Below are 21,782 nucleotides of genomic sequence, written 5' to 3'. Positions count from 1 at the left end.
GACATGCAGCTATGGACAACACACCTTGGACAAGCATAACCGTAAAACATTGCATTGAGTGAATAAGTACAACTAGAGCTTAAATACCTTTAGAGTTTTAGAAGGTCAAGTATTCACTTCAATCAAGCCCAACATACGTGCCAAAATAGAAGATTAAGATTATAAGATAATAACAATCAAACAGTGGCCAGAAGTAAACAAAATAGGTGTAGACTCAAGTACCTCTAAGATGATACCGTGCACAAACAAAAGACACACGGTATTGTAAGACCATCAAACACCATAGATCAATGAAAGAAGGTCAGGTCAAGTCAATCCACGCAATCAAATTCATGTCAAGAATTTAAACCCAATCCATTCGATCAACCCATTTCACCGATAGTCAATCAAACTAATATTCATGAACGTAGTTCATTTTTATAAATTTTATAGATCCACTCAGCCCATTTGGAAAATCTTTACCATAAGTATTCTAAAATAAAATATATAATTCATTTCCAAATGGAAATATTAATTTGAAGATTACATAAATTACCAAAAAAAAAAACATTTAAATAAATAATATATATATATATATATATTTTCAGTAGCACCTGCATTTCTGCAGCTGTTGCAGAGAGACACTCTTTTTCCCCTGGTGGGTTACTTTCTCTGTTTCTCTCTCTACTGATACAAAGCCTAATTGCTTTTTTGCCATTCCCTCTTTTTCATATCTGCCAAAGCAATCACATTGATTTTATGGATTTGATTTCTATCAATTTTATTATTAATAATTCAATTGGGTTTTTCTTTAATCCTCCCTTTCTCTTCATCTTCTTCATTCTCTCTCTCTCTCTCTCTCTCCTCTGCTTTCCATAACTTCCATTATTAGAACTTCCACTCTCTCTCTCTCTCTAACACACTCTCTCTCTGATCTGACGGCTACGATTCTTTTGTCCTTCAATCGTGCGGCCAGGGCTCCCCTTCGTCAGCACCCCCTTTCCTCCTTCATCCTCTGTACGTATACAACACACGAGAGAGATTTGTATAACTTATTCTGTATACCCAAATACGCTTTTTCCTTCAACACCCTTTTGCCCTTTTCTTATTTTTTGATTTGGGATTCATTTGCTTATGATCAATTCCTTTTCTGTTTGATTTTGTGATGAATACTTATCGTTTTGTTTGGTTTCTTAGAGGCCTCATCGTGTCTTTGTGTTGTTTTTTTCTTTCCTCTTTAGGCGCGATTTCTGGGCGATTCTGAAATGGGTTTTGATTTTTACATAACTTTCAATAATGGGTTCTTTATATTTTCCAAGACATGCAACGGTTCAATTAAGGAGGGGTGGGTTTATTTCATGGTGGGGTCCTTCCCCTTTTTGCTTTCTATCAATACTCCTCTAAGATTCTTTTAGTTCTTTGTTTTTAATTGCTCATTGACTTCTCCACGCCTTAATTGCACTCCACACACGCCTCCAGGTTTCTAATTTGTATTTCTCTTGTCTATTTTCACTGTTTTTAGATTTCTGCCTTCTTGTGTTTCTCCAAAAGCTTGAATCATAGGATTTTTGTTGGATCCATTTGTATATATGTTTGATTTAATCTGTTCCATTGTGATATTTAAGCTGTGGAATGGAAGGGTTTGCAGTGGTGAGTTTGTTGATGATCTTGCATTTAAAATCCCTTTACAAAGGCTATGAACATAGCCTTTGGTATAGGTTTAATGCATTATTATTAGCAAACAGTCTGTAAAGTTTGGAGAATTGTATGGGATTATATTTGTGTAAAAGGGGTTTGACTTGAGATTTGAGTATCTCTTTTGGACTTTGAAGAACAGGCATCCATTTGATGGGTGAAATATGTAAGTTTTAGTGATTGGATTTCATTGAATGTTCTTTGTTAGACTATTGTGATTCGAAATGAATGTCGCAATCAGCCAAAGGGAAATCTGTAGGGACCATTCATTTGGATAGAATGTTTTTCTTAATCATATCACCTAATGCCTCTTTCTGCTCACCTTTTTTGACTGGACCACAATTTTCTCTAGATTCTGTAATGATTTTGAGTATCGGATTTTCGTCGCTCAGAAGGTGTTTAATCATGTGAATATTTTTGTTCATCCGTTGTCTATGGATCTTATTGTTGGCTTGATGAGTTTCCATGTTTATCATGATTTGCTGATTCATTTTCTGCAAAGGTACTATAAATCTCTGGGTTCTTTACTTGTTAAAGGGCTAAAAGAATGGACTTAGAGTGTTTCGAGCGGTGGAGAACTTTTTGATGGTCCAACCAACTTTTGATTTTCGTACTAAAAATATTTATGTTTGAGGTGGACGTGCTCGTCTCGCCAAATTGTATGCTCTATACGTATTCCCTTGCCAATTTATAGGGATGATATTTCTGTGTTCTGTCCATAGTTCTGCTTGTTGTTCCTAAAGGTGCCCTTGTTCGGTCATTTTTCTAATGCCTTTTCACCCCGTTCATGCTCTAAGCCGTTGATCGGTGTACGAGGAGGCAGCCTAGGAATCCTTTTACTTATAACTCTGTAATATGTTTATGGTGACACCGTTTTATTTATGATTTGCAGTTAGCAAGCTGTATCGTTTCAAGAAATGGCCATGGGACCTGACGGACACAAACGAGCAAGGAAAAGAAATCATTTGGTTCAAGAAATTGGTGATTATAATTCATTAAGCTTGGGTGAAGATCTCGATCCTTGGACTGCATGGGCGTACAAGCCTCGTACGATATCGTTGTTACTTATTGGTGCATGCTTCCTTATGTGAGTGTTTTGTGCAGTAGGTAGTTTCTTATCATTATATTCTTTCTCTTGTGATAGTTAGTTCGTTATGTTAATTTGACGTCTTTTCGAGGTAGCGGTGGAGGTCTTTCTGTTTTCCTGGTTCTGTTTACGAAGTTTGCTTCTGTATGTTTAGTCGTTCGCTCGAACGGAAGCTTTTCCTTCATTTCTTTTTATAATTGGCAGCATGGAGCAAGAGATATGATGTTATATTCTTCAGCTGTAAAACCAACACTTATTTTTAGTTTTTTTGTGAACTTATGTTTTATTTGCCTTGTTGTTTGTCTGGTTCTTGTCTTAACCAGCTGGGCCAGTGGAGCCCTTGATCCTCAAAAGGCGGCGCATGAGGATAGTGCTACATCTGTTAAAAGGTTTGTGTCCATAAGAATTATGTTATCACTGCTTTGTTTCTGCCAGAAGCTCATCGTACTAAACGCTATTCATGTAGGGGCGTATGGGCTATGATTTCAGTATTTCTTGCCTATTGTTTGCTGCAAGCCCCGTCGACGTAAGTGGTTCTTTTTTGAGCGTATGAACGTAGCTTATTGACATCCCCGTCTTTTGTATTGTACATAAAGAAAGTTCAACTGTAAAGACTCTAGATTTCCTTTGTTCCTGTTGTGCATGACAAGACGTGTGCTTCATTTACGAAGTGTCACGAGCTGATCGTTGTTTATGCAGTGGAAGATTACTAATCTAAAACATCTTATGTATAGCCTATCTTGTCATTGTTGCTATCTCCATTTTATCATTGTTGCATTTTGGACTCGTTTTTCAGCTCGCTTTGGTATGGTTTGTGATTAGCGAAGTTCTGATAACGTATTTTCATGAAACTGTATTTTTACGCCTCTCGCACGTGGGATTGTTTCTTGCAGGATTCTGATTAGGCCACATCCAGCAATTTGGCGTTTGGTACATGGAATGGCTGTCATTTATTTGATAGCGCTTACGTTTTTGCTTTTTCAGGCACGTCTCCCTCAAAGTGGTGTTTTTCCCTTATTTTTTTTCTCTGCTATGATACTTACTGTTTAATCGTGGGTCGGAATTCGTTTAATTGTTCAAGTGTTGTTGGTTTTTCAAAGTTTTTTTATTGTATTGTTAATCAGAAAATAGGATCTTAGAAATTATGATTCGTTAACATCACGATGTAATGATCTTCCAGAGTCGTGATGATGCTCGACAGTTTATGAAGTTTCTTCATCCTGACCTCGGTGTTGGTAATGCTCTTCATCTCTTTCGAACTGTTATCCGTGAAAATGTATAAGCATGGATTCGGATTCAGATATGTTATAATCCTGCCATTTCATGCAGAGCTACCGGAAAGATCTTATGGTGCCGATTGTCGCCTTTATTTACCTGAAAATTCCAGAAGCAGGTTTAAGAATGTTTATGTACGAAATCATTTACCTATATACTCGAAATGTACTGTTTTTTTGCACCTACGATACTGAGGGGAATTCATCATACTTGCTTATCCTTACTTCTAGGAGACACTTTTCGATGAATTTGTTCCAGCTCATATAATTGGATGGTGGGGCAAGGCTATAATGATTCGTAACCAAGCTCTACTATGGGTGTTGTCGATCGGGTTTGAAATGATGGAGGTTCGGTCTTTCGTTACCTATGAATTTCATACTGTGATCCCAACCAAAGCTCGGCCTTCTTACATGCGTTTGTCCAATTCATTGATGTGATTATAACTTAATTCTCTTGATTTTCAGCTAACCTTTCGCCACATGCTACCGAACTTTAACGAATGCTGGTGGGACAGTATCGTTCTTGATATTTTGATTTGTAACTGGTTTGGTGAGATCTCTCTCCCTCCCACATGCCCGATTTTTTTCGATCAGAGTCAAAATTAGCTATTATCCTTCTTGGTCTGTTATCTTGTCGTTCGAGTCCAATTTTCAGTGTCTGTTGACGGTTTGAAATGGTTAGATTATCGGTTATTGGATCTTCTTGCATTGACAAGGATGGTTCGAGTGTTCTTCATACTTGTTTGCAACTAATAGTACCTTTTAGAATTAAACATGGTTTATTGGTCTCATGTATGACAAAATTTGCAGGCATCTGGGCAGGAATGCGTACTGTTCGATACTTCGACGGTAAAACATACAAGTGGGTCGGTCTAAGTCGTCAACCTAATATTATTGGGAAAGTACGTTTCGGTTAAACCTCCATTTTTTGAATATTATGCCAGTTTAGGAGGAGAACAGATCGTGTTGCTCGATCCCTGATGAATATTTGCTCTTTGCCGATTCAGGTTAAACGGACACTGGGACAATTCACACCGGCGCAGTGGGACAAAGATGAGTGGCACCCATTGCTTGGTCCATGGCGTTTCTTTCAAGTTATAAGCCTTTGCATCATCTTCCTGACAGTAGAGCTCAATACATTCTTTTTGAAGTTTTGTCTTTGGGTACCCCCTAGGAATCCTGTGATCATATATAGACTAGTCTTGTGGTGGCTAATCGCGATCCCAACAATTCGCGAGTATAATTCCTACCTTCAAGATCGGTACGCTCTCCATCTCTGCCCTCCCTGAATTCGTATTCTTACGAACAAATTCATCTTGACTGATAATATATATTCCAGAAAGCCTGTGAAGAAAGTCGGCGCATTTTGTTGGCTGTCGCTTGCAATTTGTATCATTGAGCTTCTTATTTGTATAAAGTTTGGACATGGTATATATATTTTGAGATCTTCTGCATATCCAACGGTTTAGTTTCGAGCTTGTTGAACTGGCTGCCATTGATCTATTTTTCATTTCAGGTTTATATCCCAAACCAATGCCCGTTTGGCTGGTAATCTTCTGGATCGCTGTCGGGGCTGCAGTCGTATTATTCCTTCTAATTTGGTCGTGGCAATTGCATCGGAGTTTAGCAAGAAAGAAGCTATGATCTCTCAGCAGTGGTGGTAGGCTATTCTTTGGTTTCTTCTTGTCACAAGGGGTATTCCCATGTATATATTTTACCCACAGTGATTGTACTTGAGTTTCCTCTCAGAAAATGGACTAATTTCCCAGATGAGCAAGAATTATGTTTCTTGAGTGGAAAGTTTTCTATATAGTATTTTTCTTTTTCTTACGATGCAAGGTTAGAGTTCGTATTTTCTCAGTTTAAAAACCTTGAGGGAAAGCCCAAAGAGGACAATATTGGCTAGCAGTGGGATTGGGCTATTACAAATGGTATCAGAGCCAAACACCGGGCGGTGTGCCAACGAGGAAACTGAGCCTCGAAGGGGGGTGGACACCCAGCGGTGTGCCAGCAAGGACGCTGGGCCCAGAAGGGGAGTGGATTGTGAGATCTCACATCGGTTGGAGAGAGGAACGAAGCATTGTTATAAGGGTGTGGAAACCTCCCTTAGCAAACACAGTTTAAAAACCTTGAGAACAAGCCCAATGATGACAATATCCGCTAGCAGTGGATTTAGGCGGCTTAGTTTGCTTAGGTGCAGAATTTGAACCTCGAAGCCCTGGAAATCTTCAAATATATCCATGATGGATCATCTTTTTTCCAAATGATAATCAATATATTACAATTTACATTGATTGTTTGTTTATAGTGTGTTACATATAGTTCTTTTACACTTTAAAGGGATTCTCTATGATTTCTACTGAATTTGCAGGAGCGGCTCCATCAGATGAACTCCCTTGTGAAGTAGAACGACAAGACTGATAAATCGTGATCGTGGATGTCGTCTTCTTCATAAAGAGGCATGAAACTTCTATAAATGAGATTTACTGTGTGGAAAATGGTATATTAGTAGTAACCTTCTTCTTCCATGTGGTTCTTCCCCTCATTATCTCTTCATTCTTAGCTTCCCCTTCAATTTGTAGAAGATGTGTATACCTCAGTGTTCCATTGTCAAAGGATCCCAAGAGCCCACCACCTTTGAGAATCTCAGATGCCAAGGAAAACCCATTTAGTAGACTGATTTCACTATCTTCTATCATGTCCACGTCCCTAAGGATTCCATTTTCCTCTGGCTCACATAGTGATTGAACTATATCAGAGCTTCCGCATTCCCTTCTATACTCTAATATGATACTAGAAAGTTGCTGAGACTCCAAAACATGGTCAGGTATTGTCTGTCATAGGCAAACGAAGAAGCTCAAAACTTAACCGAATTTCTCGTTTTCTCGTTAATGGTAAGATATCTATTCCCCCTAGGAAAAATGAATCAAATGTCGTTTTGTATGTATAATACCTCTAGCATCCATCTTAGATACTTTACATTGTTTACATGGTGGTTCATGTCCAGATCACTTCTCTTTGGCTGGGGGTAAACAGCAAATATCAGCATTTCTTTCTAAATCCTGGTGGATATCGAGTAGTAGTTGAGTTAAAAGGATTTGTACCTTCAAGTCGGAGTTCATGTACTTAGCTTTGTCATCTAACTTGGAGATTTTCTCGTAGGCATCTTCTTTGATTGCATGTTTTTCTATAAACCATGGTGAAATCTCCGCCCTTACCTCTTCTGGCATTTTTGAGAGTCGTCTTGTTTGCTGATTCATCATCACCCATGTGCTGTTTATATGTTTCATCATTTTAGTACACCAGCAGAGATGACAGTAACTGAGTACAAATTTGAAAGAAATGTCATCTAGAGATAGTAAGTTCTTACCTTGTACCTCGGGCGTAAACATGACCCGTGGCTTGACTTCTAATTAGCCAGTCCCTCCTCATTCCATTTTTGCCAGACGCCCCAACCCATGTGTCAATTTCAACAATCTCGCCCCTGAAGAATGATTCATATGCATAATGCATATGAGTAATGTTTCAAGTAGTTTGAGTAGATAAAACGTTTGTTAATTTGAAATTGCTATCGCCATGACCAAAGTAGGAAGAGAATCATCTCAAGGCTCAGGAGTTTTCTAACATCTATAGAATTGATGGTACAATGTTCTTGTATTGTTAGTAAGTTTACCCATGGGCATGTTTTCTTTTGGACAAGACATCAAACAGGCAGGACAGTGGCTCATTGATCAAGAAAAAACCAGAAAGCTGACTGTTAAAATGGATTCACAGCTCTCTAGATGAATCCACAATTGAGTTTATATAGAGCACCACAAACTTTAAGTTCAGTAGGATTACTCTTTTGATTGTTAAAAGAGAACATACCATATCGGATAGTGGTCTACTTCGACGAGCATTCGTGAAACTACCCAGATAAGATTGTGCTTCATCATGCCATGAGTGGCCCCAAAACCATTGCTGAGAAGCCCAGACATCCAAACATGATTAAGTGCTGTTTCCTACATGAATCACAAATGGTACCAACAAATTAGAGAGAGTCCCAAATTCAAAAACTTCTGTCAGGCATTTCGTCGAACACAAGTTGGGCATCCTGACCTGCAGAAGATTCATGAGGCTCTCCATAGTTGCAGTCTTATCAGGACCAACTTCATACGATCTGATCACAACAGTTTGTCTATACCCAACACCCCCTTCAATGATCAACCCTTGTCGATAAGGATCAACCAACTGCTTCTTCGTGGGAATTTTCTGACGAACATCTTCTTTAACAACAAACCCATTTTCCGCAACAGAGGGTATGAGAGCCCTCGAAGCATTTGCCGATCGGCTCAACAAATCAGCTTCAGAAATAGACCTAATAACACCCCCATTCACTTTAGCATACCTCTGCTTGTTAAAATCACCCCCTTCTTTGGCAATGGAGCACCTCACAACATAAGAAACAGGGCAAGAGAAAGAAGCCATTTGTGAAGCTTCTGAAACAGAGAAACAGCCATCGCGATCTTATAGTTGCAAATGGCGGAATAGCCTAAGAAAGAAACGAACAATTTCATTTTTTCTAAGTTGAGAGATGAACATATCAAAGAAAGAAATGAGAAGATTTTGGTATTTTTATTTGAAATGGCGATGGAATCTTAGTTTTGATCGACAAGTAAGTGTTGAAGGACAAATGGGTAGTTTGGATTTTGGACGGTTTTGGGTGTGTTGAATAGATAGGGATGATTTGAACTTTTCATGGACATGTCTTGTGGGAAGAAACAAAGAAAATTGTTCCTTTTGACTATGGTAGATTGAGTGATCGAGTCAAGACACCATCACACTGGAAATGAGACAAAATCTTGGTGCCAAAAACAACCTCGGTTCGTCTACCCATTTTCGCTAAATTATAGAAAATACTCGTAACCTTAAAAAAAGAATATTAGAAAAATATAATTACCGTGAATAAAAATCATAAATACTTTTACGGGATATTGTAAGATTTTATACTTTAACGAGACGTGTTGGATCATGTTTGTTTGTTAAAAAAACTGGTTAAGTAAAAAAAAAAAACGTTAAGACATTTTGATTTTTTTTTTTTTTTTTATAGTTAAGGGTATTAAGGTAATTTTTGAAAGTTCGAATATTTTTTATTGAAAATTTTAGGGTAATTTTTTTTCTTTTCTTTTAAGTTGATGTGTCTTAATTAATTGGTATATAATTTAGTTAGAGTTGCTAGGATCCAAGGATAAGATGATCCACCCTATGTTGAGTTGAAAAATAAGTAGAGAATAATCAAACATGCATTGATTTACGTGTGTACTAGACTACCAATTTGAACATGACTCAATGATAATTAGTATGTGCTTTTGTGAGATCTTACATTAATTGGAGCCTTATATGAGTGTGGAAACCTCTCCTTAGTAGACGTGTTTTAAAACCATGTGGCTTACGGCGATACATAATGTGCTAAAACGGACAATATTTGCTAGCGGTGGGTATTATTAGGGTGTTCATATGACTTGATCACCCAAATAACTTAGACTACTCAATTCAAACCGTAAGAGTTGGATTGGGTTGAATTAGCTTTTTTTTTTTTTTTTTCGATTTAGGTTGGGTTAATTCTACGAGAATTGAAAATTTTAGTTTTGTTTGTGGGTTTGAACTTATTAATAGTGTCAACTCGATCGAAAAGTAGAGTTCACAATCCAATACAGCTTTACCCTATTTTTAAAATTGTTATAAAAATTAATAATATTTAATATTTATAACCGATGTTAATGATGAGTTGTGACTCGTGAATAAATATAATTATACTAATATTAATAAAAATGTTATAAAATAATCAGAATCCGAGCCTCTCCCATATTGTTAAACTCTAAATGATTATGATTTTTGGAAGAGCTTAAAGCTCCAAAGTTGCTTAGTTAGTATTTATTTTATTTTAAGTTTGGTTCAATTTATGTTATAGTAAACCAAATGAACATGTTTTTAATGTAACAAATTGTCTAAGTCAAAGAAAATCTTGTTGACTTAAAAAACCTAGTAAGACAAATAATACCTAGGTAATTATGAACAACATTTGTTTGCTTTCGTCGAAACAAGACATAACATCACACTCTTGCAACTTCGAGCCACATAGGAATGAAAAGAACTTAGGTCGGGTTGGTGAGCTTTAGGTCCGTGTCAATTTTGTTCCATAAAATGCTACTTTTGTAACAACTTTAAATTTCTATATACGTAGAGTTGCAACTAACGTCTTGTGTTCATCATCTATATGGAAATATAATTCTTAAAAGAAAACGTTATCTTTAGTATAAATGTTGAAAACATTTAAAACATACTCTTTTCTGGAAAACACAGTAATAGTCTTACGTGTTTAAATACAAATACTGAATTTAGAGAAATTAAAAACAAATACAAAATAATTTAAAATCGATGAAATGCAAAACAACTACTAGGAATTTAAATATAAGTCTACCTTATGTACGTGTCACAGTCTCTACTCACGATGTCACCATCATCCGAACATGTGCGCCTTACATTTACCTAAAAAATGATGTGGCACACGTCTAGAATAGTTCGAAGAATACTCAGTAAGTGACTCCACTATAGGGGTCCATGCAAATACAAACACATGCAATCATGCTCTTGTGACCTATCTCTATCTCATCTAGGGGTGACCTCCAGTCTTGGACTACTATGGATATGTAGTATTTTCCTACACACGACCCACATGTGCGAGTGTGAATTCCTAGGGGCTTGCACACCCCTTGAACCCTCTCTGGTCAAGCTACTCTATAATAACGCCCAGAGGTCAGCGGAACCCCTTGGTGTCATGCTCTCCATGAACACCCTCATCATCATACTGTGCGCGTCCACACTCATCGTTTCTAGGAAAGTATCCCTATGCAAGAACATACAACATGCATGAGGTCTCTCTGATTTCCATCTTATATCTCTTCTGACACAACCCTCTAATCTCATGTCTTTGCTACATCTAATCTCATCTCTTTGTTACATTAAGTAACACATGTTCGTTGGATATTTATATTAATATCATTTTCATGCTCTTTGGGTTGTGTCCTATGTCGGTCTATCGACATGATGCAATATGGCACTCATCATCATATAATATGATATGGAAAACATCAACATATTAAGACAAATATAATGCAATCATCATATTCATCATATTGTCATGTGCATCAAGCATATCAAATACGTTATTCATCGAAATATATATTACGCACATCATAAAGCATCATAACTCAAGCATCATGACTCACACATCATCATATACTAGTATACAACATGATACAATACAACTCATACATCATAAATTGTAACTCATACAATTTCTAGCCTATCCTATAGTAAGACCACTTACTTGGTTGGCCTTAGCCGAAGTTTTCCCTAATTATGCTAAACGTAAGCTCCCGTTCCACGAGAACTACTCCAAAGGTTGTTAGAGTTTGTTTCCTATCACACCGTTCGTCACTTTTCGTTAGTATTTCACAATTAAATTAATAATTAATTAATTAACGTGAAATACGACCCCAAAATGACCTCAATTACCTTAATCGGGGCTAAAAGCAGGTCTGAGAGGGTAAGAAAGGTGAAAATCGGGCTAAAATTAGAAAAATCGAGCCAAAGTAGTCGAGGTAGCCACTGGAAGCTGTGCCACACTGTCCAAGGCACTCAAGCCGAAGGTCTACTTGCGCCGCGACTTGACACGTGGCAGCATCAGAGCGAGTCACGTCGATGCAAGCGTCTCGAGTCGAGGCTTGGTTTAGGTTTGCTCGCGGGTCGTATTTACGGCTGGGTTGCTGACTGGGTTTCTATTCGCGAGTGAGTTTGGCTACGAGCTGGTTTGGTTAGGGCGAGGGAACTTGGGCCTCGGTTTTGCAGGTTGGACTGGCATCTGGCTACTAGGTTGCGATAGGTTTGGGCCTGTAACACCTGCTCATCGACAATACGATTAACAGGAGTTACCATCGACACTGATAACAAACTCTGACAACCAATCATAAATTTCCGAACATTCCAATAAAAACATTTCAAGAACATTAAGTAAAATACTAAAAAAAAAATGTTTAAAACGTTATCAACCAACAAAAATCTTAACAACGAAAACATATTTACATAAACAGACCCAGACATGGATTCCCAGTAGTCTCTAGCCCGCTGGTCTCGTCCTCAGTTGGCCTGCATCATCTAAATCTGAAAAAGAAAAGTTATAATAATTTTGATGAGTAATTAGATTACAGTAGCCAACTTTATCTTTCATGAGTTCATAACTAATCTTTCTAGGTGTTTTAAGTTTTATTCGCCATTGACTCCTAGTTTCTCTTACTAGGGTCATCTGTTCATTAATGAGGTATCTCAGCTACCTCCAGCTTAGGTTACTGACTCTCTCTCGATATGCTTATCTAGAATTTTCGGACTCGTATGTAAGATTCGCTCTCCATCAAATACGACCCGTCTACTAATTTCTCTAGCGGCCTGTTTATCTCATATACCAATGGACAGGAGTACTCATGCTCCCTGACTTAGCACACAACGCGTTGGTCAGGAACTCCGCAGGAATTAGTAGACTATCATACTCATATAAATAAGTCATGACTCAACAACCAATAAACATACCCTAGAGTCATATAACATTTCCATTAACATGCATAACATATTCATATTTATTGCATGCTTTCATACATTTATCATGTTCAACCCATAGAACATTCTGGCAATCATTTATATCATGCTTACATCACAGGCAAGCAGTCACAATATACAATGAACATTCATTATCATCAAAGCTCATCTTAACATACTAGGCTCTTAATCAGGTAAACAACCTACTCACATGTTGTAAAGCAAGTTAAGAACTAGTTCAAAGATCGATATGCTACTTAATTGGTTTCGAACTCCTTTCCCCCCTGAATGTACGTTTAATAGGTATTCCAACACAATTTCTTCCTATTAGACCTATATTTTACCAATTTCAACATAAGTATAGACCAATTTTGATAGAACATGTCAAAAGGAGTCAAAGGGGACAAACCGGGAGCCAAAATAACTTCTCACGCGCCAACACAAGTTCGGGGGGTAATTTCTCACGCGCCTAGTCCGCGCACAGACGCACTCTCACTAGCGGCCTCCCACGCACCTCGCGTGTACGACAAGCTCTTCTTCTTCCTTTTGGTTGTTAGATAAAACCTTTGTTTTTCCTTATTTAGATTCACACGTTCCTTATTTAGATTCACATGTTTACATTAATTCTCCGTTTGACCATCTGACAAACACGTCGAATGGATGAGCGAATTCTTAGCGGCAATTTTATAGTAAGTGGCACAGATTCAGTTGGCCACTCTCCACCCATTTTTAGAATAGGTTATATTTAAATAGGAAATGTATTCCGAAGATTTCATAACCGAATTTCAAGCGCAGTCAAAATTTCACCTTCTCTCTTGGTTATTTTTAGGAATTTTATTTTTTCTTCCAATAACCTCTGGTCGAAGATTTCCTCTCACCGATAAAAAGGGATTTCACTGGCTGATTATCGAAATCGAGCAAGTGGTATCAGAGCCAAGTTGAAGCCATCGGTGTATATCATTGCGGAGGAGCCATCCTATCAACAATCAAGTTGAATAGCTCAAGTGGTTAGAGTGTCGACCTAACAACACACAGGTCTCAGGTTCGAGTAGAAGAAAATGCAAAGTGCGAAAATAAGCACATCGTTGGGGTCCATCCCGAGCAGGCTCGCTCACTCCTCCACGCCGCTGCCAAGTGCCGGCATCTCCATCACCACAAATGAATATTGACAAGATTCAACTATAATGAAGTGGACCTTGTTGATGCGCGTCAACCTACAAGTGCAAGGGTTATGGCGCTGTCAAGCCAGAGGAAGGAGAAACGATTGAGTATCGGGAGGATCGGCTGGCGTTTGCTGCCATATTTACGATCTGTGCGGCATCTCTCTCCACCAAAATCCCGTCGGTGGAAGAGGTGACCGAAAGACTGCGTAACGTCGAGCAGCGGAAGAAAAATACCATTTCAGTCGACAAGGAGGGTCGTCTACTTCTCACTGAGGAGGAATGGCTTGCACACCTAAAGCTCCGTGACGATACCGGTAAGAGGCCGTGGAAATCTTGCCGGCCGAAAAGGCCCATGTGGCTCAATCCGAGGAGGATGAGCCGACCCTTTTCATGGTGACTGCATCAGTCCTACCTAGCCTCGAACCCGAGGAAGAGCTCTGCACCGGCGATGGGTCCTCGACACGGGGTCAACAAACTATATGACCGGGGCCAAGTCTGCGTTCTCCGAGCTTGACTCGGGGATTCACGGGACGGTGAAATTCGTCGAGATCAAAGGGTACGGCACCCATCCGCAAGGGATTTCATAACCTAATTTAAAGGGCAGTAACCTCTTGTCGAACATTTCCCTCGCTGATTATCGAAATCCAACATTGGTTTCCTGCAATTTTTCAACTTTCCTATTAATGCCCGTTTTGTCCCGAAGCAATATTCCATCTCTACGGCTTGGATTTCGTTCTGACTTCTTCTACAACTTTATAGATCTCCTAATTACGGTTCTAACAAGCCCTATTTCATAATTTATTATGTAATATCAACCAAGATATCGAGATTTAAAGGTTCGGTGATATGGGTTTTTCGTTACCTTCGAATAACCGGCTGATTCAGCTCGTGGCCATATCCCCTTCCCGGCTGATTCAGCTCGTGGCCGTATCCCCTTCCTCAAAGGATTCCTCAGCAACAACCTCTCTTCCCTTACGCTCGATTGACCACCAAACTTAAGCAACCCAAACTCGAAATCTCAGAATTTTTTTCCTCCTCTGTTTTCTGAGTTTTCCTCTGTCCGCTGCTCTTCGTTTTTTTCTTTTTAAAGCCTAATCAACTCCCTAATTCGCTTCCACACCCTCTAGCAACCCCTTCATCATTCCCACACCTCCAGCCTACGCGTCCATTCTCCCTTATCCTCCTTTACAAGGGCTGCTTGACGCAGCTGCTGTGTTTTCGTTTTTATTTATTTATTTATTTATTTATTTATTATTATTATTATTATTATTATTATTATTATTATTATTATTATTATTATTAACAAACACAGCCACAAATAAATACAAAATACATATTATCATTACTATTTTAGGTTATTACAGGGCTTCAGGTATCTGATTTGGGTCCAACCCGATCCATCAGATTTGTCTTCCTTACCTGACTCAGTGCAATTCTCTGGCGCCATTTTCTCTCTCCTCTGTGCGACGGTTTTCGACGTCGTTTCACATCCTTTTTCTCTCCCTATCTCTCTATCGCCTCCTCCTTCTCTCTCCCACGAAGTTTCGTGGTTGTTGGACGTTCGTGGAGGTAGATCGAGAATTCTTCCACAAATATGATTTTCGAATTCCCTCTCCAACGGTGACAACGAGCACAACGTGAATCCTCTCTTGGTGGATGTACTAAGGTGAGTGAGGGCTTTTGATATGCAGTCATAAATTTGTATTAAAAAGTTTCCATGTATAAACTTTACAACAAAATGTTACAAATAGGGATTAATATGGTCTCTTTTGAAAAGTAACCGTTAAAATTGGCATTTTGAAAGTACAATGATCAAAATGAACAAAGTTAAAAGTACAATAACAGATGGACTAAATATTAAAGTGAAAGTGTGGACGACAACTCCAGCAATACAAAGCAAAGCGCAAGGAGAAAATTTAAGACTTAAAAGTATATATCTAGAAATTAGAGAGGAGTAATTTGGTCGAAAGGCTAGAATAAGCTAACCCCATTCAAGCCCGTTTAAGGTGAGTTTTGTCCAAAACAATTCGATTTTTCATAAATGAAATCCGTCCCTTAGAACAACGATAAATGGGTCAAATTCATGAGTTTCAAAATAGAGTCCATGTACTCGATCTAAGTATGAACTTGTAGATCAACGCATAGGATAGGGAAGGATCCACGAAAAGAAAAATATGTGTAGATAAAAAGATATAGATCCTTAAAATAAAACCAGTGAACTGAACTTAATTTATATTATGAAAAGGCTTCTTATTTTTTTTTCGTAAAGGAACGGGAAAAGGAAGGGATAGAGAAACGCTCTCCTCGAACGACATAAATACATACATACATACATATATATACATACATACATACATATATATATATATATACATACATACATATATACATTCATACATACATATATATATACATACATACATACATANATATATATATATATATATATATATATATATATATAAATGGTTAAAAATTAAAATATCGTATTTAAAATCTGATATAAATTCGGAATTTTTTATTTTATTTTATTTTATTTTATTTTATTATATATATATATATATTTTTTTGGAGATTTGGAGAAAAAAAATTTATCTTTAATATTTTTCTTTAAAAAGTTAAAAAAAAGGAAAAAAAAAGGGAATATCCAATTTGGAGGACTGTAGCTGTGCATATAGTGGCGTTCCGCTCTCATTTAACGAACCCTATGCTGAGTTTCTGAAGCCCTAGCAAGCGATGGCTTCACGCAGACTATTATCTTCTCTGCTCCGATCGTCTGCACGGCGGTCTTCTTCCAGATCTCCGATCTCATCCCCCAACCCCAGGATTCCATTGTCTAACACTTCTCGCGCTTCCCCTTATGGTTACCTCCTCAACCGTGTGGCTCAGTATGCCACCTCCACCGCTGCGGCTTCACCGCCGTCCCCACCGCCATCCACTAATCTGGACGCGGGAAGAAGTGGCAAGATCACCGATGAGTTCACAGGAGCCGGTGCGATCGGACAGGTTTGTCAGGTGATTGGAGCCGTCGTCGATGTCAGATTCCATGAAGGGTTGCCTCCGATTTTGACGGCTCTCGAGGTGCTTGATCACTCGATCCGTTTGGTGCTGGAGGTGGCGCAGCATTTGGGAGAGAATATGGTTAGGACTATTGCTATGGATGGGACGGAAGGGCTCGTTCGAGGGCAGAAAGTGCTCAACACTGGTTCTCCTATTACTGTAAGATATGGTTTTGACTGTGCTAATGGTACTGATTTGATGAGATTTGGGTTGATTTTCTCGATTATTGTTGTCTATTGTCACTATCTTTCTAGTTTGTCTGGATTGATTAAAACTGAAATTGTGTTTGTCTGGGATGTTGAATTGGAAATGGCTAACAATTTATAGATCCTCACACTCCCACACGCTATTCTCTTCCATTTTGTATCATTGGCTTTTTCATTGTTAACATCAAATAAATTTTGCAAAAAAATCAGTTCAGTTTCACCTGCTTGAAACTTAAAACACTGATAAATCTATCACTTGCCAATAGGAGGAACCCGAATGGTATTAGTAGGTGTAGTCCCCATTATGTTGTACTGTTGGAATTTTAATGTGTGCAACGCTAAAAATTTCCCCGTTGTTGGATCTCAATCTGCGCATTTTCATGTGAATGATGGTGGAAAAGTGATTTTATCTCGACTTGTTTTTCAAACAGACATAGTATGGCAATCGGTATATACGTGAACTGAAGATGGTTTTCATGTTTATGTGGATAAAATAATGTTCTTAAGACAATTAGTGCGTTCGAATCTAATCTTCTTATCATACTTTCTTCCACTTGCAGGTTCCTGTTGGTAGAGCTACTCTTGGACGTATTATAAATGTCATTGGAGAACCCATTGATGAGAAAGGCGACCTTAGTAAGAATCTAGGATATGCTATCTTACTTTTCAATGTTTTGAGATTACATGGTACAGAATTTGACAGTGTTAAACTGTTTGAACAGAGACCGACCACTATTTGCCTATTCACAGAGAAGCCCCAGCCTTTGTTGAGCAAGCAACTGAGCAGCAAATTCTCGTAACTGGTATTAAGGTAAGTTTCCCTAGATGGAATATACTTTTGTTATATTTTCTTGTTCCACTTGAACTCAAAACTAGATTTGTTATGTATTAATGTTGCCATGATTCTCAGGTTGTTGACCTTCTTGCTCCATATCAAAGAGGAGGAAAGATTGGGCTTTTTGGTGGTGCTGGTGTGGGAAAAACTGTGCTTATCATGGAACTCATCAACAATGTTGCAAAAGCTCATGGTTTGTTTTTGTTATAACAATGAGCAGGTGTTGATTTGATGTGTCTTGACGAATCTGATGTCACATTCTCTATTTTAACAGGTGGTTTCTCAGTGTTTGCTGGTGTCGGAGAACGCACTCGAGAGGGTAATGATTTGTACAGAGAAATGATTGAGAGTGGTGTCATTAAGCTTGGTGATAAACAGGTAACAGGGGGCATTCCATTATAATTCTTTTGTGTGTTGCATCTTATGACTCACAAATTATACCTTCTTTTACACTTGAATTATTATTTTGGTTGAATCTGTATTGATGGTTGATACATTTCTTTTGTTTGACTAGGCTGAGAGCAAATGTGCTCTTGTGTACGGTCAAATGAATGAGCCCCCTGGTGCACGTGCTCGTGTTGGTCTTACTGGACTGACTGTGGCTGAACATTTCCGTGATGCTGAAGGACAGGATGTGCTTCTTTTTATTGACAACATTTTCCGCTTTACCCAGGTAAATTTGCTAGAACAAGTGATCTAACAGGAAATATCTATTATTTTGAATTAGACTGATTCTTGGAATGATAACACGTCATCATGGCACTTTCACCATCTTGCAGGCTAACTCAGAGGTGTCCGCACTGCTTGGACGTATTCCATCTGCTGTCGGTTACCAACCAACCTTGGCTACTGATCTTGGAGGCCTTCAAGAACGTATTACCACCACTAAGAAAGGATCTATTACTTCTGTGCAAGCTATTTATGTGCCTGCTGATGATTTGACTGATCCTGCTCCTGCTACCACTTTTGCTCACTTGGATGCCACAACTGTGTTGTCGCGTCAGGTATGACAATTTAAAGATTCTATTCTCTATGATAAATGAAGATTTGTCAAGTTTCGTAGCTGACTTTCCAATTGTATTACTATTATTGTTCTTTGTATAGATTTCAGAGCTTGGTATCTATCCTGCTGTGGATCCTCTTGATTCTACATCTCGTATGCTCTCTCCTCATATTTTGGGAGAGGATCACTATAACACTGCTCGTGGAGTACAGAAGGTTCTTCAGAATTACAAGAATTTGCAAGATATTATTGCCATTCTGGGAATGGATGAGCTCAGTGAAGATGATAAGTTGACTGTTGCACGTGCTCGCAAAATCCAACGGTTCCTGAGCCAGCCTTTCCATGTTGCTGAAGTATTTACTGGGGCACCTGGCAAATATGTGGATCTGAAAGAGAGTATTGGCAGTTTCCAGGTACCTTCCTGTTTCTTTGCATTACCTTTCTCATGCATATTTGATTTCTTAATTTCCTTATTTGTCTTATAAATTCTTGGGTCTTTGATTTCTTGCGTCTCCTATTGCNTTTTTATTTTTTTTCTCTTTTTATCTATGAGTAGCCCAGTCGCTAAGTTATTTTTCTAAAAATAAGAAAACTTGGCCTCTAGCTTATAAAGTAATTTTTGAATATTTGTCTAATGTGTGAACCCAATTCTGGATTTAATTGATGTCGGGTGTTAGATAATTTTCCAGCTATTCATTGTGGGAAATAATCTTCTGTCATAGCAAGAATGAGGAGATTGAGCTTATGGTTGCTAGTTTGTGTCTGATAACTAGATTGTTTGATGATTTGTTACATAAATTAGCCCTGTTCTCAGTAACCAACTCATGTACCAAACCTAGGGTACATTAACTCCTCTTTTTTTCTTTTCTTTTTTCCAACCAATGAACCACAAAGACCGTAGTTACAATTTTTTCAACCCTTGGTCTAAAAATGCTTTACAATTTCAAGATTGTTGGCTTTCCAAAATCGTGAATCAAACATCTTCTGGGTTTTATGGTGTAGGAGTAGGTATGTTTCTGTCTTGTTTGTCTTGGACTTTGTGAATTTATTCTTGCTTTTTGTACACCTTTGCTTGGAGATACAAAAAGTTATGAACCCAAACCGGAGGTTGTATCATACTTTGGAGGTTTCTTTTTGTAAATAGTTTTAGATTAAAAAAAAAAACCCTGAAAAAGGGCTCGTCTGATAATAGTTTCAAATCCCCCATCTGAAATGTGTAACAATGCATGCCAAATTCATTAGTAACGGGTGCTCTTTTCTACCCTTCTTGTTTGACAGGGAGTTTTGGACGGTAAGTACGACGACCTCTCCGAACAATCATTCTACATGGTTGGAGGAATCGAAGAGGTCATTGCCAAGGCTGAGAAGATCGCGAAGGAATCCGCTGCCTAATTATCATCAATCATTGTCGTGGTCGTATTTCACAACTCCCCATTTTTCTGTTTGTCATGGCGTAGATCAATAATAATGTAGTAGGCGATGTTGACAAATGTTGTCTGTCTATCAACAAAGATTTTCATTTATATATATTTTTTTTTTTGGAGATGTAATGTAGCAAGGTCTTCCCTTTGCCATTTTAGTGTGTTGAAGAGAAACGAAAGCCCCACTGGCCTGCCCCTTGTTTTTATTGTTGTTTGAATAAGGGGGAAAATGGACTCAGGACTTTGTATATTTTCTTTTCCCGATCAATTCCAAAACATTGGATGAATGCAGCAGTTCACAAGTTATTATGTTCATCTCATTGTTGCCACAGAATTAGATGTTCTTTCCAATCTACACATCTGTGTGTGTTTGGAAATGTTGCTGAATGGCAGAACGTTCATTCCTCTAACCCAACTACGACACCCATACCCAACACCTGTTGATAAAAGGTCGAATTTTGCAGGGCACGAAATGTCAGATCAAATCCGTTCAAGTTCGCCTAAGAAAAGGGAACTTTTGAATGTGGTGCTATGGTTATTAAAAGTACAAATTAACAAATAGGTTATTAAAAGTACAAATTAACAAATATATTTTGATAATTAGTTGTAGAATAAATGAAGGCATTTATGAATAATAATTTAGGTGAAATAATATTCAATCAGTAGCTATCAAAATAAATTTCTTGAAATTGGGAAATTGTGTTTTTTTTTTTTCCTTTCGAATTTTCATTGTTTGGAAACTTGTTCTATAAGTTGACTTTTATTATTATTATTATTAATTAATCAAATTTAAGATAAATTTTAAAAAATAATGATCAAAATAGAAACAAAATAGAAACATTAAACCCAAATTATCCGAATGCCTTGGCCAAAGACATGTTAATCACATTAGATCCCTAGTCACATTAAAGCTCGGTAGTTGATGTTTTATTATATTCAATCATGTAACGAATTGAATTTTAGAAAAATATTTTTTTATCACATCGAGAGATTAAATTGAAATCAATAGAATTGACGTTAATGAAGTTTCAATTCGAGTGAATTAGATTTATTGATTATATAAAGATAATTATATTTTTGAAATTTGAATGAAATATTTTTAATTTAATTTTTTTATATGATAATTTAGTTTAACTAGTTAGCACCTAGTTAGATTTTTATATGATAATTTAGAATTAGTTAAATTTTCGACGTAACAAAATTTTAATAAAAAATCTATTCATAAGATTAAAAATAACAAATACTAACCGATGATAGTTTAACTAGTTAGCACCTCCACGGACTATCTTAGATTTAATTTTTTATCAACTAAAAAAAGTTTTAAATAATAATAATTGGAAAATTAAAAAAGAAGTTAACAATTGAAAAAAAGAAAAATTAATTTATTCTAAAAAGCTCTTTTTTATTTTATTTTTTTAAGAAAAGAAA

General features: G+C 37.6%; 3 protein-coding genes across 9 annotated transcripts; 2 read left to right on the top strand and 1 right to left on the bottom strand.

Annotated features, from left to right (window-relative positions):
* Window positions 1-598: 598 nt before the first annotated feature.
* LOC111808977 (CDP-diacylglycerol--serine O-phosphatidyltransferase 1-like) lies at window positions 599-6,561 on the top strand. Of its 7 annotated transcripts, XM_023695251.1 has the most exons (14): window positions 831-996; window positions 2,567-2,761; window positions 3,085-3,150; window positions 3,228-3,287; window positions 3,655-3,745; window positions 3,942-3,996; window positions 4,091-4,170; window positions 4,267-4,383; window positions 4,501-4,585; window positions 4,846-4,937; window positions 5,043-5,296; window positions 5,375-5,463; window positions 5,552-5,695; window positions 6,407-6,561. In XM_023695251.1, the coding sequence occupies exons 2-13, from the start codon at window positions 2,592-2,594 to the stop codon at window positions 5,677-5,679; spliced, it is 1,287 nt and encodes a 428-aa protein (XP_023551019.1). In that variant the 5' UTR covers window positions 831-996; window positions 2,567-2,591; the 3' UTR covers window positions 5,680-5,695; window positions 6,407-6,561. The 7 variants fall into 7 exon arrangements, with proteins under 7 accessions (XP_023551016.1, XP_023551019.1, XP_023551014.1 ...); XM_023695248.1 differs by lacking the exons at window positions 831-996; window positions 6,407-6,561 and adding an exon at window positions 599-637 and having other exon boundaries at window positions 5,552-5,865; XM_023695246.1 differs by lacking the exon at window positions 6,407-6,561 and having other exon boundaries at window positions 832-996; window positions 5,552-5,865.
* LOC111808978 (palmitoyl-acyl carrier protein thioesterase, chloroplastic-like) lies at window positions 6,493-8,835 on the bottom strand. Its single transcript, XM_023695253.1, has 6 exons — window positions 8,134-8,835; window positions 7,903-8,036; window positions 7,406-7,519; window positions 7,140-7,308; window positions 6,989-7,057; window positions 6,493-6,869 (listed from the first exon to the last, which is right to left on the bottom strand). Exons 1-6 carry the CDS (start codon window positions 8,500-8,502, stop codon window positions 6,519-6,521), a joined length of 1,206 nt encoding a protein of 401 aa, XP_023551021.1. The 5' UTR covers window positions 8,503-8,835; the 3' UTR covers window positions 6,493-6,518.
* A 7,675-nt stretch (window positions 8,836-16,510) lies between these two features.
* On the top strand, window positions 16,511-20,669 carry LOC111808668 (ATP synthase subunit beta, mitochondrial-like). The gene is made up of 9 exons (XM_023694784.1): window positions 16,511-17,048; window positions 17,656-17,731; window positions 17,818-17,906; window positions 18,006-18,123; window positions 18,205-18,308; window positions 18,445-18,603; window positions 18,710-18,934; window positions 19,035-19,346; window positions 20,212-20,669. The coding sequence occupies exons 1-9, from the start codon at window positions 16,566-16,568 to the stop codon at window positions 20,323-20,325; spliced, it is 1,680 nt and encodes a 559-aa protein (XP_023550552.1). The 5' UTR covers window positions 16,511-16,565; the 3' UTR covers window positions 20,326-20,669.
* Window positions 20,670-21,782: the final 1,113 nt, after the last annotated feature.

This window comes from Cucurbita pepo, chromosome LG13 (assembly GCF_002806865.2).
Source record: "Cucurbita pepo subsp. pepo cultivar mu-cu-16 chromosome LG13, ASM280686v2, whole genome shotgun sequence".
NCBI classification, from domain to species: Eukaryota; Viridiplantae; Streptophyta; class Magnoliopsida; order Cucurbitales; family Cucurbitaceae; genus Cucurbita; species Cucurbita pepo.
The sequence above is the reverse complement of the archived record's forward strand: the minus strand, read 5'-3'. Positions and strand labels throughout refer to the sequence as shown.

Excerpts from the sequence above, each read along its gene's own strand:
- LOC111808668 (XM_023694784.1), top strand. The coding sequence starts at position 16,566 with ATGGCTTCACGCAGACTATTATCTTCTCTGCTCCGATCGTCTGCACGG. Across the intron at positions 18,124-18,204 it reads CAATGTTGCAAAAGCTCATG|GTGGTTTCTCAGTGTTTGCT; the intron begins GTTTGTTTTTGT and ends CTATTTTAACAG. Across the intron at positions 18,604-18,709 it reads ACATTTTCCGCTTTACCCAG|GCTAACTCAGAGGTGTCCGC; the intron begins GTAAATTTGCTA and ends ACCATCTTGCAG.
- LOC111808978 (XM_023695253.1), bottom strand. The coding sequence starts at position 8,502 with ATGGCTTCTTTCTCTTGCCCTGTTTCTTATGTTGTGAGGTGCTCCATT. Across the intron at positions 8,037-8,133 it reads GCCTCATGAATCTTCTGCAG|GAAACAGCACTTAATCATGT; the intron begins GTCAGGATGCCC and ends TGATTCATGTAG. Across the intron at positions 6,870-6,988 it reads ATCTAAGATGGATGCTAGAG|ACAATACCTGACCATGTTTT; the intron begins GTATTATACATA and ends TGCCTATGACAG.
- LOC111808977 (XM_023695251.1), top strand. The coding sequence starts at position 2,592 with ATGGCCATGGGACCTGACGGACACAAACGAGCAAGGAAAAGAAATCAT. Across the intron at positions 2,762-3,084 it reads ATTGGTGCATGCTTCCTTAT|CTGGGCCAGTGGAGCCCTTG; the intron begins GTGAGTGTTTTG and ends TGTCTTAACCAG. Across the intron at positions 3,151-3,227 it reads AGTGCTACATCTGTTAAAAG|GGGCGTATGGGCTATGATTT; the intron begins GTTTGTGTCCAT and ends CTATTCATGTAG.